This window comes from Capricornis sumatraensis, chromosome 17 (assembly GCF_032405125.1).
Source record: "Capricornis sumatraensis isolate serow.1 chromosome 17, serow.2, whole genome shotgun sequence".
NCBI classification, from domain to species: domain Eukaryota; kingdom Metazoa; phylum Chordata; class Mammalia; order Artiodactyla; family Bovidae; genus Capricornis; species Capricornis sumatraensis.
In genome coordinates this window covers 70,975,278-70,992,692 of record NC_091085.1, presented here as the reverse complement: position 1 = coordinate 70,992,692, position 17,415 = coordinate 70,975,278, and the positions used below count along the sequence as shown (strand labels likewise).

The 17,415-nt window shown below is 53.8% G+C and overlaps 1 protein-coding gene across 1 annotated transcript in view; it reads right to left on the bottom strand.

The window, feature by feature from the left end:
* Positions 1 to 15,644: 15,644 nt before the first annotated feature.
* The window catches only part of SSH1 (slingshot protein phosphatase 1), a 51,544-nt gene continuing 49,773 nt past the window's right edge, over positions 15,645 to 17,415 (bottom strand). Inside the window, exon 15 of the mRNA XM_068990181.1 lies at positions 15,645 to 16,844. Coding sequence (XP_068846282.1) covers positions 15,645 to 16,844 — 1,200 coding nt within the window. The remainder of the gene's footprint in view (positions 16,845 to 17,415) is intronic.

The window sequence follows — 17,415 nt, the reverse complement described above, 5'->3', positions numbered from 1 at the left end:
CAGGGCCTCATAGCCTTATGACCAGATTTACTCTTTATCACCCTCACAAGTCCCATACATGGGTACTTGGCTTCAACATGACTTTGGGGGAGGGGCAGAACTATCCAGTCCATGACAATGGGGCTGGGGGCAACTGTACTGAACAATGGGGCTCAGGAGGGAAAGTCAATCATGTCCTTCCAGAGTCCGCAACCTCCTCAGCTCCTCAGCGCCCTCAGGATCAAAGCCAGACCCCGGACCGTGGCCTACAAGGCCCTGCAGAGTCTGCACCCAGCTCATCATTCTAGCCCAGGAGTCCCCAACCTCGGGGATCTAATGCCTAATGCTCTGAGGTAGAAGCGATGTGCTGATAATAGAAATAAAGTATACAATAAATGCAGTGCACTGGAATCATCCCCAAATCACACCCTCCCTCCATCCCGGTCTGCGGAAACGCTGTCTTCCACGAAACCGGTCCCTGGTGCCAAAGAGGTTGGGGAGCACTGCTCTAGCCTCTACTTGCTATCTTGACTGCTGAGAGTCTGTAGAAGCCAGAGCGCTGGCCCCCATCGCTGGGCCTCTACACCAGTACCCCCCTCCACGCAGAACATGTTTCACCTCCCGCTCCCCACACAACCCCCACTTCTTCACCTCACTCTGATTCCCACATCGGGGATCCCCCTTAGACATCTGTGAGGGGCCCTCCTCCTCTGTGTGTGAGGCAGTGACAGGCTGGGCCAGTGACCCAATGTCCACATCCGTGGTCCCTCCTCCCAAGGATGTTCCCCAGGGATAAGGCAGAAAGGTGGTCTCAGGGACCTGAGGGTGCTGACCGGAAACAGGAGCAAGGACCCCTTGACCTTTCCTCTGGGAAGCCAGCCCATTTGGGGTTCAAGCAGATGATCTGAGGAGGAAGTGTTTCAGTGGGATGAGCATGGGGCTTTGAAGTCAGGCCTCGGGGGTGGGGGGTTTCTGGGCCCCATTTCTGCAACTTTCATCCACTCACTCAATCCTAAAGGAAATTAACTCTGAATATTCATTGGAAGGACTGATGCTGAAGCTCCAATACCTTGGCCACATAATGCAAAGAACTGACTCATTAGAAAAGACCCTGATGCTGGGAAAGATTGAAGGCAGGAGGAGAAGGGGATGACAGAGGACAAGATGGTTGGATGGCATCACCGAATCGATGGACACAAGTTTGAGCAAACTCCAGGAGATGGTGAAAGACAGGGAAGCCTGGTGTGCTGCAGGTTGCAAACAGTCGGACAGGACTGAGTGACTGAACAACAACATCCATCCACTCACGACTCTCTTTTATGGGGGTGGGCATGCCAAGTGGCATGTGGGATCTAGTTCCTCTACCAGGGATCAAACCTATGGCCCCTCCAGTAGAAGTGCAGAGACTTAAGCATTTAGAACAGCAGGGAAGTCCCATGATCTCATTTCCATGTCAGTAAAATGGGTAACAGCACCTCTCAGGAGGGTTACTGTGAGAATTCAAAGGGAAAGGAGGTTTGAATGGACCAGGCACTGCTATAATCCTACAGGTACAGCCTTTCACAAAATGAAGTCACCTCTGGGTTTTAAGGTGGAAGGCCTAGCTCCAAGCCATGGTGGCAGAGAAAAGGAACCTGAGGGTCAGAGAGGGCCCGAAGTCACTGACAAATGGGCAAGGGTACTGAGAACGCAGGTGCCCAGATGCCCCCGAGGATTAACGGCCCAAGCAGCCTGCAGGTCCAATGCAGGGAAGGGACGCTCCCAAAAGTGCTCACCTTTTCGAGTGGAGGGCTCTGCCTTCTACCTTTCGGACCTCGAAACTAGTGGGTCCTCGCGTGGGGAGACCGAGACGGCTCCCGCTGTGCCCTGGTGGGCTCCCTGGAGACGGTGCGCCTGGACGCCAGGAGTCCGGGAGGCGCACTGAGAATGCTCTCTCTTCCAGACTGTACACGACTGACCCAGTGGGTCCGGGTGCAGGGCAGTCCCAGGGAGGAGGCCAGGTGGGCATCTGCTTGGGGCTGGGCGGTGCTGCTCTGGCCGCATCCCGTGGGCGGGGCTGCAGGATGTAACGCCCAGCCCACCCCGCCGCCTGAGGCCGCGGAAGTCAGCTGGATGCTCATTTGCCACTCCGGGAGGCTTCTTGACTCAGGGGTGGTCTGTAAGGATGACAGGGTTCCCCTTTCCCATACTTTGGGAGCTACTAACCATACCCCAACCCCAGATGCTGCTGATATGGTGTCCACCACCCCCACCTCTCATCCCAGGGTTGGGGCTGGGGAGGCAACCGACCCAACCCACATAACTCAGGGTTCCTCCATTGTCCACTGTCTCCTCCTTGATTCAACAAACAGATACGGGGCTGCGGTCAAGACCCTTCTTCCCACCACTGTGTGACTGGAGCAAGTAATTAACTTCACCTCGCTGAGCCTCAGTCTCCTCATCCGTAAAATCATAGCTTTTTCAGGATTTATTGAGAAAACGAGTAAGGCCCTCAACAAGGGAGGCTATTCCTATTGACACTCGGCTCCACTCCACCCTCTCCCCATCGACTCAGCCCAGGAGACCCCCTGTCTGTCTACCCAGAGGCCCAGCTCTGCTGGTATTTGGGGTTGTGCAGGGAAAATAGCTAAAGCCACAGCTGAAACCAGCAAGATATAGTCTCTGCGACCTTGGACAAGACATTGGCGCTCTCTGGGTCTCAGTTTCTCCATCTATGGAAGACAAGAGCTGTACTATAAAAAGTGAGAGACAGCTGTGCCCGGTGCATCTGTGAAGTGCCAACTGTGTGCTCCACACTTCACCTGCATCCCAGCAACCCTAGGGGGCTTCCCAGCATCAGCAGCAGCCGCATTGTACAGGAAGAGAGGCTCAGAGAGGTGGGGCGATGTGTCCACGGTCACACAGCCAGGAGTAGGGGTTCTGGGCTTGAAGCCCCACACTTTCCTGTCTGAGGAGCTTGGGACCCTGGGAAAGCAGGGTTAACCCTGGAGGGGTTTCGTCTTGCCCTCCTTCTCAGTGCCCACTGGGAGGTGCATCCTGGAGGAGCAGTTGCCACCCTGCCTCCACCAGGCTCAGCACAAAGCAGGGGTGGAGCTGGTGCTCCGACTCCAGCTTGTCGGAAATGAGATGGAAAAACACAGGAGAGCTGGCCTGGGAGGGGAGGGTGCTCAGGAGCTGGCGCTGGCTCTCTGGGGCTGCAGCACAAAGAGCTGAAACAAGATTCCATTCCTTTGAGCGTGTGAGGACCTACTGTGTGCCTGGCACTGAGCGGGGCCAGAGGGTGGGTGGGAGAGTTAGGAGCCGTCCCCGCCCCCAGAGAGCTCACTCTCCATCACACAAGCCCTCCAAAGCATCACTTACATAGGACGCTCACCGTGTCCCTTCACTCTCACCACCACGGAGCTACGGGTGCTGTTATCACCCCCAAGGAGTGTGTCTGGAAAATGAAGCCCAGAGAAGGAAAGTGATTTGTCCAAGGTCTGTGTTTGCTAGTCTGTGTTGGAGCTTGACATTGGGCCTGAATTGTCTCTCTACAGGGCTGCTTATGGAGCATCTACTATTAATATGTGTGGTCATGGTAGGCCATCTCCGACTCTCCGCCCAGAAGGAAACAAGCTCAGAGAGGTTAGATAACTGGTCAAGGTCACACAGCCAGGAAGTGGCAGAGGAATGAATCAAACTCAGGCCTAATTCTCCCAAATTTCTCCTGGCCCAAGTAGGGAAAAGAGAACAGCTCCACCATGCACTCATTTAATTGTTTATTCATTCAACAAATGTTTATTGAGCACCTACTCTGTCAGGTACAGGGACAGGGTGGACCACAAAAACTTGAGCCAGCCTCTGTCCTCAGGGGGTTCATGGTCTTTGTTACTATTTATTTTTATTTATTTTGGCTGCACCAGGTCTTAGCTGTGGCATGCAGGACCTTTAGTGGCGGCATGTGGGATCTAGTTCCCTGAGTGCATGCTCAGTCACTCAGTTGTGTCCAACTCTGCAACCCCATGGACTGTAGCCCACCAGGTTCCCCTGTCCATTGGATTAACCTGGCACGAATACTGGAGTGTGTGGCCATTTCCTCCTCCAGTTCCATGACCAGGGATTGAACCAGGCCCCCTGCATCAGGAGTATTGAGTCTTAGCCACTGTTTGGCCAGGGAAGTTCCAGGATCCTGGTCTTGAGCGTGTCGATGGGCTGCTGGGACAGAACAGCCATTTATTCTACAATTGGGGCAGGAGGAGGTGCTGCTGGGGATGGCTTCCTGGAGTTGACTCTGGAATTGTCTACCTTCTGGCTGGCCACCTGGCCCCAGAGTCATCTACCTTCTGAGTCTCATCTGAAAAATGGTGATAACGAAGTCCACCTTGTCCAGAATGGCTCAAGAAATGTCACTGCTATTACTAACATTATGGTCTTAACCGAGCCCCCACGGCAGGGCACAGCAAGTGGGCAGAGGACAGGGGTGTGATGCCACCAGTGTCCAGGCCTTGGGGAGAGGCAGAGAGTGCCAGCACCCAGAGAACGTGGGCACAAACCTGTGAAACGAATCTCCAAAGGGCTCAGAACTGGGGGGGCTGCAGGGAGTCTAGGGCCGGGTCTGTGGCCTTGGCTAGACCCCTGGGGCCTCCAGCAGGAATGAGGTCAGGGCTGGGGGCTGTGATCAGAGGGGTGGAAGGGACCCTGCAAGGTGTTCAGGAAGCAGCAAAGGGTGGGGGTTTGAGAGGGTGGAGCAATCTGGGCTTGGAACACTAGGGCTGGCATAATTTGGGTTCAGATCCAACTGGGCACCTCTTGGCCTCAGTTTCCTCCTCTAGAAAATGTGTTCCTGATGCCTGCATGGCAAGATGGAATCAGATCATGCTAACAAACTGTTTTATTTAACAGACATGTGTACAGTGTGTACTGCGGGTCAGGTATTGCTCCATGCATCTTCTGCCCGGGTATTTTTAAGTATTCCTATTTTATTTATTTGGCTGTGCCAGGTCTTAGTTGTGGCATGCAGGATCTACGTTGCTACCTGCAGGATCTTCTGGTTTTGGCAGGAAAACTCTTAGTTGCGGCATGTGGGATCTAGTTCCTCGAGCAGGGATCGAACCCCGGGCCCCCTGCATTGGGAATGCAAAGTCTTAGCCGCTGGACCACCAGGGAAAAGTCCCTGCCTGTGTATTTTTAATGAGAGGTACGTGCTCCTACACCATGAGGGCAGCTCTTGTCAGTCAGCTACATCATGTGATGGTGTTACAACGACCGGGTTTTACTTTCGAATCAGGAAAAGCATTAACAGCCAGGAAAGTGAATTCCATTTCGGGAGCAGACCGGGACCTGGGAGGCTGGCTGTGGGCTAGACCAGGACGAGAATTCAGGACAACCCGGTCCCTGCCAGGGCTGCTCTCCAGGAAGAGAACTGGGAACCCTTCTCTAAGGGAAATCTGCCTGTCCTGGAAAGCCAACTTGCATCCGTGCATGCTTGCGTGCATGTGTTTGCACGTGGATGTAAGTCTGTGCGTGCATGTGTGTCGGGGTGGGGGTAGAGTGGGGGACGTCCCGGCCTTCACCCATCCGCAGCCTCGCTGCCAGCCGCCAGCCCCAGCCGTCTGTTGTGGCAGATGTTTGGCTGTGCCATGGCAACGCCAGAACAGGATGTACCTCTGGATTGCAGCAGGGACAAGCCCACGCTCACAGGCCGCCCACACCGTTCCCCTCCCCAAAGGCCTGTTGCGAAGAAGAACCACTTGGGTCCAGGTGGGGGACAAATGGTGATTGTGTCGGGAGGCAGGCAGAGATGGCATCCTCCATGGGGTCAGCAGTGAGGAGGAGAGGAGGGGAGGAGAAGGAAGACACACGTGTGCACAGCCCAGCCGAGGCCCTCCTCTGGCAGCTCGCGGCGGCTTCCCTCTGCCCAACAGAGGATGCTAAGGAAACAGCGTGGGAAGAGGAGCTGCCGTCAACAGGGCTGGTCTGCGGGCGGCTGATTGCTGTCTTTCCCACGATTACAGTGGCTCCTCACGGAGGGAGGGCTTTGTGCCAGGACATGTGCTCAGTACTTCGTCTAGCAAATAATATCTACGTTCACGGGTCTCTGCTGTGTGCCGATGACACGGCGCACATCTTTGTGGCGCCCTATGAGGTCATCCCTGTTCTTCAAATGAGGAAAAGGGGGCACGGAGAGGTGAAAGCCAGCGCTCTGGGTCACAGAGTGGGTGAATTAGGGGGCAAGACCTCGGGCTGTCTTGCTCCCAAGCCCTTGATTAAGTGTGGTGATGCTGCCAGGACTGGCTACATCCTTTGCAGGGCCCAGTGGGAAATGAAAAGGCCTGGGCCTCATTAAAGAATTGAAGACGGCGACGGCGGAGCATCAGGCCAGTCACGGGGCCCTTGTAAGTGCAGGGCTCTATGTAGCTGCCCAGGAAGCCAGGCCCCAAGGGCTCAGAGGGTAGGCACAGATGGCTTGGAGAAGCATACAGACCAGAATAGTGAGCCCCAGCCTGGCCCCTCCGAGCTGCAGTGATCTGAGTGTGATCTCTGCTCCAGGCAGCCCATGTTACCCCATCAGAGGGGAGAAAGGACCACCCACCCTGCCCAAATGCTGCGCTGAATTCCCTAGAACCAGAAGCCTGGGAGATTGGAGGACAAATCTTAGCTCAGTGCTAAAGTTCCTCTGTCCTTGGGGATTCTCCAGGCAAGAATACTGGAGTAGGTTGCCATGCCCTCCTCCAGGGGATCTTCCCAAGCCAGGGATCAAACCCAGGTCTCCCACACTGTAGGCAGATTCTTTACCGTTTGAGCTACCAAGGAAGCCCATGAATACTGGAGAGGGTAGCCTATTCCTTCTCCAGGGAATCTTCCAGACACAGGAATTGAACCAGGGTCTCCTGCATTGCAGGTGGATTCTTGGCCAGGCTGAGCTAGCAGGGAAGCCCATTGTTTTATGAAATCTTTACATTCTCCTTTTAAAGTATGACAGTAACAACAGTCCTATTGGAGAGATTCTGGTATTGATAAAGGGAGGGGAAAACATCGACCTGGACTCCTAACCACCTAGCCCCACAGCCACTGGCACGTTGTATATTTTCTTCCTAACTTTCACAGGTGGGCTTTCTCTCAGGACCCCCGGGGGTGAAACAGAGGCTCCTCTCTGCCTCAGGCAGGAGCACATGAATGGGGGAGAATGACTGAATGCATGGATGTTACAAAGGAGTCTGGTCTGGATGACCTTTCAGATTCTTCTGGACTCTAACTATAAACTCCGGATTCGTTGATTCCTGCATGGCAAACACCTAGTGTAGACTGGGGTGGGCAGGGTGGGGTGGGGTGGAGGGGCCCAGTCCAGTGAGCCAAGCCCAGTGTCCTGGGCCCCCGAGGTGGTCGATTCCTAGCCCAGGCCTGCAAGAATGTGGTTTAGGCAGTTGTGAGTGCCCCCAAGCTTTCCCAGCTGTGGGGTGTGTGTGTGTGTTGGTTTAGGCAGTCGTGGGTGCCCCCAAGCTTTCCCAGCCATGGTGAATGACACTTGGCACTCATTTTCACAGCATATCTCATTCATTTATGCTCATTTGATACTGAGTGCTTGCTATGCACTGGGCCTCCCCAGTGGCTCAGCAGTAAAGAATCTGCCAACAATGCAGGAGATGCGGGTTCGGTCCCTGGGTTGGGAAGATCCTCTGGAGGAGAGCATGGCAACCCGCTCCAGTATTCTTGCCTGGAGAATCCCCATGGACAGAGGAGCCTGGCAGTTGCAAAGAGTCTGCCCATGGGGTTGCAAAGAGTTGGACATGACTGAAGCAACTGAGCATGCACGTACTATGTACAAAGCCCACGAGGGGCTGGCTCTTTTGGAGAGAAGATGCTGAGGTAGAAAGTGTATGAATTTGGAGTCAGGTACCCTGAGCTTCTGTCCCTTCCTGGCTGTGTGGCCTTAATCCAGGTGACCTAACCTCTCTGGAGCTTCCACCTCTTCATTTGTAAAACAGGTCACCTCTACCGTGAGGATCATCTCAGTTGCAGACATGAAGCACCTGCACCCAGATGCTGGGTGCAGTTGACTTCCTTCTCCCCTCCCGCCAGTACCAACAGTAACAGCCACTGACTCAGCAAGTGTTGTGCCAGCAGAGAAGAGGTGTGCATACATTATCAGCTAATTCTCAAATTATTGGCCCCACGAGGTCGGTAGCACTGTCCTTCATCTGTTGTGAGATCCAATTTCAAAACCAGAGGGAGCTCTGCACCTCCAGCTGCCTGTGGGAGAATCTGTCTCTTAGCATCCAATTCCCAAGCATCCTTTTCTGTGCTAGGGCTTCTGCTGACACTTCACTTGCAGAAACAGTTAACAACAAAGAGGAATTTGGGGCTGACACCGGACCCTTTGCCAGAATACTTCAGGGTGTGTGAGCAGCTTCCCTTTAAAGGTCAAATACAGTGAATTCGATCTGGGGGCGGGAAACACACCTTGTACCACCAGCCAAGGTAGCCTTTGAAGTGGGTCAGATTTCCCCGGGGCTGGAGGCTTCATTTCTAACTCGAGGTTTTCCTGCTGGTACCTACTGGGAGATCAGATGCCGCTTCAAGCTTGCTGCTTTCTACTTCTGCGGTGGGGGGACAGCTCTGGGAGGGTTGTGGGTGGAGAAGGAACAGTAGTACCTCCTGGCTTCACCCCCTTTTAGAGGTCACTGCAGCCAAATGACTTATATGCTGCAGGCCTGATTCTTCAACTGAAAACTGAGGGCAACATCAAAGGGCCTTTGGAGGGTTCCACAGGGTTCATTTAAAATGCTGGGTACGCGGAAGTCTCAGGAATATAGTTCTGCTCCCTCATGTGAGGGCGTAGCAGTGGGTGGGTGGCCTGTCCTGGGCAGGGCTGACCTGGTGCACCACTGCCAGACACCTTTGGACGGGGCTTCCCTATGATGCAGTGAATCCTTCTGAAATGCAGGGAACTCCATGCTCTGCCTCCTGGAGCTTCTTGAGGCCTAGCCAGGAAGGGCTTCCAGGAGCATGTGGCTGCTCCCCTGCCTGCCCACGGCCCCTGGAGGCGAGATCTGGGGACCCACGCAACCTCAGGCTTGCTACTCTGAGGACAAGATCAGGCTGTCAGTCACAGGAAGGTTCTCCAGGGATCTGAGTGAAGAGAGTATCTGGTGATCAGGGAACACCCACATTCTGGAAGGGCCATGTGGAAGGGTGGGTGTTGTCTGCAGCAAACATGTGTGGAATGTGATTGTAACTGGTGGAGGGAAAACCTACTCAACTGCACCGCATTCCTATTTCAATGGTTTTCTAGACGTGGCCATCACAATTCTCAGGGAATCCACGGGAATCGCAAGGAGTGCTGGACCCCCTGCTCTGGCTCAGATTCACCTTGGGAGCCTGAAGAGAATGTGTTAGGGGTCTCCACCTTGCCTAGGAGTGTCCTGAACCATGACCCTCAGTGGTTCACTCCCAAAAACTCATATACAGAGAGGGCTACATTACAGCTTGATGGGACCAGTCAGCAGTCGCCCCACTCACCTCCTTTAATTTTCTACTGAATAAGCATTTCCTAACCATAATTTGGACTTCCCAGTTGGCTCACTGATAATCTGCCTGCCAATTCAGGAGAGGTGAGTCCAATCCCTGGGTCAGGAAGATCCCCTGGAGGAGAAAATTGGCAACACACTCCAGGATTCTTGCCTGGAGAATCCCACGGACAAGTCTTACAGGCTACAGTCCATGGGGTCACAGTCAGACAACCGAGTGACAGCAACCATAATCTGGCTTCAAGTGCAGATGTTCCCAGGACTCAATGTGCTCATCGGCAAATGAGAGTAATCTGGTCGGCTTGATGCTTATAGTATGTATATATATATATATATTTACAATATCCTTTTATTATCTTCTTTTGCTGATGGCACGTAGGACTTTAGTTACCTGACCAGGGATCCAACCAGTGTCCCCTGCATTGAAAGGTGGATTCTTAACCACTGGATTGCCAGGGAAGTTCCCATTGATGGTTATAATTCTTATCGTAAAGTGAAAACCTTGCATCCTGGTTTATCTAGCCATCTGCTGTGAGTACAGGTGAGGGGTGGAGTAAGTCTAGGTGAACTAAATGGAGTGGGCACTGTTTCTGGACTCACGGGCTCTGGAATTTCGCAGTCCTGTCAAGGCACTAGTGGCAGGTGGGTGACACTTACTCACGTGACTTGCCCGTGGGACCCGCAGGTATGGCACCCAAAGGCAGCAAAGAGGAAATATGAGCGCCATTTGCTCTGCTAGATGCACAGAACTCCAGGAAGGCAGGGTTTTCCTTTGGCAGAAGCCTGGCTTGGCCCAGACACCATGGGAGGAGAGCCCCCAGAGCTCTATCTGCAGTGAACTGTGGCCTGAGCTCGGCCTAAGCCTTTGCTGTGTCTGGTGACTGGGGTCCCCTGGGGTTCTTGTCTTGGCCATTAACCATGATGAGCCCCCTCCACCCCATCCCCTCTTCTGTGTGAGCAGTTAAGGTGGTGAATTTCTCCAGCACACCTCTCAAGTTCAAGTCTCACCCAAGGTGGGGGCAGACAGGACAGGTATTTTTGTTATACAAGTGACCACCTTGTATACCAAAAGTTGGCCTGCTCTTTCTTACTGGCAAGATCAGGAAGAAAAAAAAGATGATTCCTGCAGCAGCTGACCTTTCTCCTGGTTTTCTCTGGTCTCACTTGTCCAGTTGTTTAGCATGGGGCCAGCACACAGCTGTGTCTCGACTTTCCTGGCCAGGGCTGGAGGGGCTGCTGCGTTTTTTTTTTTGCACAAGTTCAGAGGTCATCAAGCATTTATAAAGAAAGTTTATTTTCCTCACAAGAAGCACACAGACTATATACAGTACACACCAACAGAAGTAAAAAAAAAAAAAAAAGTGCTTTATGCATCTTCTACTGCAAATTCACAGTACAAAAGATACTGCCTTTTAAATATGTAATATAAAAAAACCAAGAAGAAAAACAATACATAATAAAAAATCATTGATACCATAACACAACACACTGGCACCCACTGGCAGCTTCTGAAAACCAAAGGGCAGGCTATCTTGGGGGGAGGGGGGCTCCTGACTGTGGAAGATCTGTACCTGCATTTTGTTGCAAAGAGCTCAGGACACCAAAACAGAGGAAAACAGGGGGTGGGGGGTGGGGGGGACAAGACGGTAATAAAAACTCTACTGAACAGGAGAACAGCTGTGTGATGGGGAGGACATAGGGAAGGGGCAGGGCTGTGGTCCAGAGGGGCCAGAGCTGGCTGGCCTACCAATCCTGTCTTTTCTTCACTTACTACGGGCCCTCGGCTGAAACAGCGCCTGCCTCGCCCATAGGGACCGCCAGCCAGCGCTGTTTCTAGCGATGCCCCTGGCCTGGCTGTGGGCAGGCCGCCCAGCAGATCAGCCCAAGTATGGGGCAGGCAAATTCCAGCCCCAGCGCCAACCACCACAGACAAGGCAAAGTATCCAATCACAGAAGGCGAAAGCGGAGCGGCTGCCCATAAATACACAGTATTTGTAAACTATTATTAAGGCACTCGATTGTAAAACAATAATTACAGTGTTGAAGAGGAGGGAGGGAGCGGCCATCTCCTTGCGCGGTGTGGCTGACAAGAGGGATAGTGGAGGACGGGGGTCTGGCTCTAAAGGGTCCCGCTAGGAGACTAACACCTGCCGGGGCCACGGGGGCCTACTACAGGACAAAAAGACGAGGCGGTCACATCCAGATCCACCGCACAGTGTCACTCCAGACCATTCAAGGTGACCCGCTCCACAGCTTGGGTGACAGGTGTGTGTGTCGATGAGGGGAGGGGAACGCACGTGATGCTCTCATTCAAGTGACAGATGTATAGACTCAAATATATGTATCTGTGCGATCTCTCACGATCTCACACACACAGGTATTCATCTGCAGAAACAAAGTGAAGTTCCTCAGTTGTGTCCGACTCCTTGCGACCCCATGGACTGTAGCCTACCAGGCTCCTCTGTCCATGGGATTTTCCAGGCAAGAATACTGGAGTGGGTTGCCATTTCCTTCTCCAGAGCAGATGATAAAAAGACCAAGTTAGCTGAACACGGGGATCCGTGAGTACCTTCGTCTGGCCAAGATGCTGGGGTAGGACAAGAGCAGGTGAACCTGCACCATGCTGGCCAGATGTCCCAAATCTCCCGCCACCTGGCTCCCCTACCGGAGGGGCCCAGAGGGACTTGCTGCCCGAGTGGGTCCAGGGAAGCCCTGCTGGCTGGCAAGCCAGAGCAGCGTTTCCGGGTGGCAGACAGTGCATTGGTCTTCCAACACCTTGGGTGAAATTCTGCACGTGATCTCGACTAGATGCCAGCACTTCCTCTCACTAAGGAGCAGGGGCCCCCCCTGGGATGGGGCCTGAGTGCAGGGCTGATATACAAGGTTGTCCTGATGTTAATTCTATGACTGTTCTGGCTCCATCCTAGGCATCCATCCTCTGGGCTTATCCAGGAGGGAACATGCTTAGAAAGGGCTGGAATGCTTTCTTAGCTGGACAGGGTGGGATAGATGGAGCACAAGGGGGCTGGACAGAGTAGACTCCTGCCTGATGCAATGGGTGCCCCCACCCAGCAGAGAGCTGTTTGGCAGCCTGGAGTCTGGCACGGGTGCCTGCACTGAGACCAAGGAGGCAGGGGAGACCGGGGGCAGGAAGCCTGTTCTCAAGACGTTCATGCAGTGACGCATGCTGCCACGAGACAAAGATATGGAAATTGGCAAGGTCACGCGCCAACCAGAGGGCAGCACGGCTTCCCCTCTCTGCGACCAGTTCCCCACCCTGACTCAACAAAACTCAATGAGATGACCTCCGTGAATCAACGCAAGAGAAAGACCTAGACAAGCTGAATCTCCTGCTGGCATGCCGTGCAAATGAGACGGAAAACAGCAGGGAAGTGGAGGGGGAAGAGGACGCAGCTGAATTTATGGGGTACCAAGCTGATTCAGAAACCTTCTGCTCTTGCCTAGTTCAACAAAGGCATTCCATGAAGACAGCCGGTCACCAAAATCCATGACTTTCACAGCATAAACCTCTGCTGCCCACATTCAGAATTTCCCCCACGCGCTAAGGTACAAAGCTTGGTCAAGAAGCTTATGGAGCAAGCTTTCTTTTCAGACACCACTAATGCATCTGTCTTTGTCAAGACGCCCCCAAGACTGGTAGAACACTCTGGTCTTATTAGCGTACCATTTAAAACAGCAATCCACATTGGTCTCTATGCCACTAATCTGGGAGAAAAGCCTTCACTCTCTTCTCCAGGCTAGAATGTTTCCTATTCAGAAGGCTTCGCTTTGTTCTGACAGTGGGGACCTGGGCCCTAGTTTCAGTGTTAACAGACTAACTTCTGATAGTGAATGGATAACTCTGCCAAAAGCCAAAGACCCCCTCATCTTTGTGATCCTACTCCCATCCTTTACCTGGATTAAAAAAACTATGGCTTTCAAAATGAAGGTCTTCAAAAATGTATCATACCCAGGCATGGTTAAAAAACAAAAAACCAAACAACATAAGCCTGTCATCATCAAATCTACAGGATTCTTTTGACACAAAAATTGACCCACCACATGAAATGCAATTTGGCAAAACACTGAACCTGATACTTTTTTTTTTGAGACCATGCTCTTGTGGTGGCTAAGAGAGAGGCGGAAACCCAACTGGGTTTTCTGATCAGCCCCGGCAGATCATCTAAGGTGATTCCAATTGACAGCGGTGGGGAAACAAACTCCTATAAGGTGAAATAACATATACTTTAAAAAAAAAAGGTCAGGGAGAAAGTTTCTAGAGAGGGTTTTTTGCAAAAGCTCCACCCACGAGCTGAAACATGGACTGGTCTTGTTTCTGAAAACTCTGCATGGGTTGCTCTGAGAGGCCCAGTTTGGACCAACATAAGACGAGACTCATTTACCCACTTCTGGAATTCAGCTGGCCCTTGAAGGATGTCTAGTTTCACTGAAATAATCCGATGGACCCATCTGAGGGCAAGCTGCAACCGTGGGGAAGCTTCAGCCAGTAGGGGCCCCTCGACCCCCGGGGGAGAGACGCTGGGGGTGGGCTGGCAAGGGCTGGGTCGGGAGGAGGACAGGGTTTGGCCTGAGGTGACAAAAGAGGCAGGGAGGCCTTCTAACTCCCCAGAGTTTCTTCCCCAAGGGCCTGGGGCAAGCCCTGGGTTTTCAAGTAAAACCAGGGCTCAGGAAAGGTTTTCTATAAATGGCCTGATTATAAAGTATCTTCAGTTTTGCAGGCTACATGGTCTCTGTTGCCTGTTTGGTAATTTTTAGCTAACACTTTGAAAATATGAAAAAAAAAAAAAATCTTAGCTCATGGGGCGACACACCCCAGCCATGGTTGGCTGACCCCTGCATTAAATCTAACCAACCTCTTTTCTCTCTCCAAAATGTTTTAACACCCTGTCTTGCCTGCTGACATCAGAGGAGTCCCTCTACTCAAGATCCTCAGAGGGGCTACCCCTGGAGCCGGGCGGGATCTCAAGCCTTCCCGGCCCGCTGGGAAGAGCCGTGGAGAAGCAGGAAGCAGCGTTCTCACCACAGGAAGGGGTGACTTGTAAACATCTGAGCAGCTTCCCACCAGTCCCGCTTCTCAGAGAAGCTGCTGCCGAGCTGCTCCTCGAGTAACTGAGCGTCTCTCACTGCTGACCTCTCCCTTTCCTCCCCAGACTTGAGTACGTGTGACCTAATGAACCTGAGTGCCGGGGCTCCGGGGGGGTGACCCATGTCTCTGAAACCCCTCCCCAGCCCCGCCAGATGCTAGAGCGCCTTTGAAATCCTCGTAGGACCGTGTGAGCTTCTGCAGCAGGTGAGACTCAATGATAACTTTGTGGGTCCTTCTCCCCAGATGGGGGGTGGACAACGAGGACCACACACAGATTGCCCACTGCCTCCATCAGGGCTGGCCAGACCCGCATCACTCAGCTGTGACAACACGCCAGCACCGGGAAGTCAAAGCTCAGAGGACCTCCACGCGCCCCGGAGTCGGTCCAACGACGGCGTCTGTGCCTTCCTGTCGCTTTAAGTAGCGGTGTTTGGTGCGGGCAACTTTAAAAGTCTTGACACTTTTGGGGGAAGGGGGCGTGGGTCCTGACAGCAACAACAGAAAAGTTCTCTTTAGGAAAAAAAAAACCTTTTCTGACACAGCATTTTCCCCTGGAACAAGCCTTGGTCATTACTGGATTTTTAAAAATAAAAAACGCGCACAGCAGGATCAGAGGTAGGAATTCTAGTGCCATCCATGGGTCTCCCCACAAGGGCCTGCATGAGCGAAGACGAGCCCCTGCGGTGCTGACGCCACACCACGGCTATTCGTTTGCAGGTTGTGCATGGAGGGGTTTTTTGATGCCTGCGCATCTCCGTATAAATGCTCTCCTTAAAACATGAGTCTTCTTGGAAACACTCGCTTAGGGGTCAGAGTCTACTGGCTGACAACCGCTGGCTCTCCCAGGCCACAAACACCCACGCTGCCCTCTCTCTTCTTGTGCTGTATCTTCGGCAATTTTGTAGCCTTTTCTCCCCTCTTCAAAGAGAAGGGGAGGAAAAGCGAGGATAACGCCAGTTGCTTAAGGGACATCCAGATGGCAGGGGTGGACCAGAAATCCACAGGGAGGCTAAGGGGGGCATCGCACAAGTCCAAACGCAGCCAGAGGTGGGTCAGCTTTTGCCCAGCCACGAAGGGCTTTTCAAGTTTTCCGGGGCAGATTTCCCTGACGGTTTTGAGGTTGCGGCCGAACTCCTGGCGACCACTGGGGGCTCGTGCAAGAGGGAAGACTCGCTCAACCTGGTGTCCTGGGAGTCAGCTGCGGTGGACACGTCAGCCTCGCTGCACAGGTCCTCGGTCGAGAGGTTGAGGCTGCCGAGCTTGGCCAGGGAGTGGGAGCGCTTGAGCGGGGACGAGACGGTGAGGCCTGCCAGCCGGAGCCGGGTCTCAATCTCCTGTGTGCGCTGCTTCACCAGCCCTGGCTTCCCGCGGACGCTGTGGATGCTGTCACTGCTCGAACTCCGCGTCAGGTTGGAGCTCATGGAGGACGAGGTGGGAGTGTAGCAGATGGTCTTCAGGAAGTCTCTGGAGAAGTGACTGGCGTGGTCTGGGCGGCAGAGGAAGGGCGGGGGGCTCTTCAGTGGGGCTCCCTCGAGCAGAGGAGGGCCGGGCTCGGGCTTCTCAGGGCCTGGGGCTCGGCCGGGCAGAGGCGAGTCCTGGTTCTCCTCAGGGATGGCGGCCGGGCCGTCCCGGCATGGGGCCGCCGGCTCGGTGGGTGTGCCCTTCAGCCTCTCCAGCTCTCTGGTGTGCTTGCGGACCAGGCCCGCCTTCTGCAGCTGGATGATGGACTCCTGGTGCTGCACCAAGTAGCTGTTGCTCGTGGGCTTCTCGGCCTCTTTACTGAACAGCAGCCGCAGGTCCTTGGCCGGCTTCGGATCTTTCTTGGGTGACAAGTCTTCCTTCGCTGCTTCCGAGCCAGGAGGGTTCTTATCACAGTGAGAATTCTTCACGAGGGACTTTGGTAGGGCTTTGTGAGTCTCTCTGGAAGGTTCCGGAAGGCTGGCTGGGGGCTCCGGGGCAGCCCCAGCCCCTGGGCCACTGGTGTCTGGCCTCCTCGAGCCTATTGGTGGTAGGAAGGGGGCGGTTTCGGTTGGGCCAGAGGCCAGTTTCTCCAAAGCTCGGGACCTGCTGGCCACAGGGGAAGACGTGAGTTGGGGCAGGAACGTGGGCTGGGTGCAGATGGCGGGAGCACCGGGGTTCTTGCATCGCTCCCCGAAGGCCTCGGGGGTCCCACCAGCTGCAGGGTACATGCAGTCGGCGCAGGATTTGTAGGAAGGCTTCACTTTGTTAAGGATCCCGAAGATCGCGTCATGCTGCAAGGGGCAAGAACACGGTGAGGGTGCAGTACAAGCTGAAGACCAAAAAATACAAGGAGGGGGGCAGGCGGTGCTCTCCCTTCAGCTGGTGTCAGGGCAGAGAGCGCTCGGAACTGGAACCTGCTCGACTGTGACTGATGCAGGTTCGGAGACGAGTTAGACACTGAACTTCCTGCAAGCTGTGAACCCACGATCCTGAACGAATCCTTTGGCTACACAGCCAGGAGTGGGACCTCCAAGGGCCTCCCTTCTCAACCCTTGCCTCTGCCACCTGCACCAAATGACCCTTTCCAGCACCCCGATTTCGCCTGGAAACCAGGGTGACTTTGCCCTCAGAGGATCGTTGTTGTTGTCGTGTCACCCAGTCATGTCTTGACTCTTTTGTGACCCCACCAGGCTCCTCTGTCCATGAGATTTCCCAGGCAGGCACACTGGAGTGGGTTGCCATTTCCTTCTCCAGGAGATCTTCCCAAACCAGTGAGCGAAGCCATGTCTCCTGCACTGGCAGGTGGAATCTTTACCACTGAGCCACCAGGGAAGCCCTCAGAGCAGCGTGGGAATTGGTGAA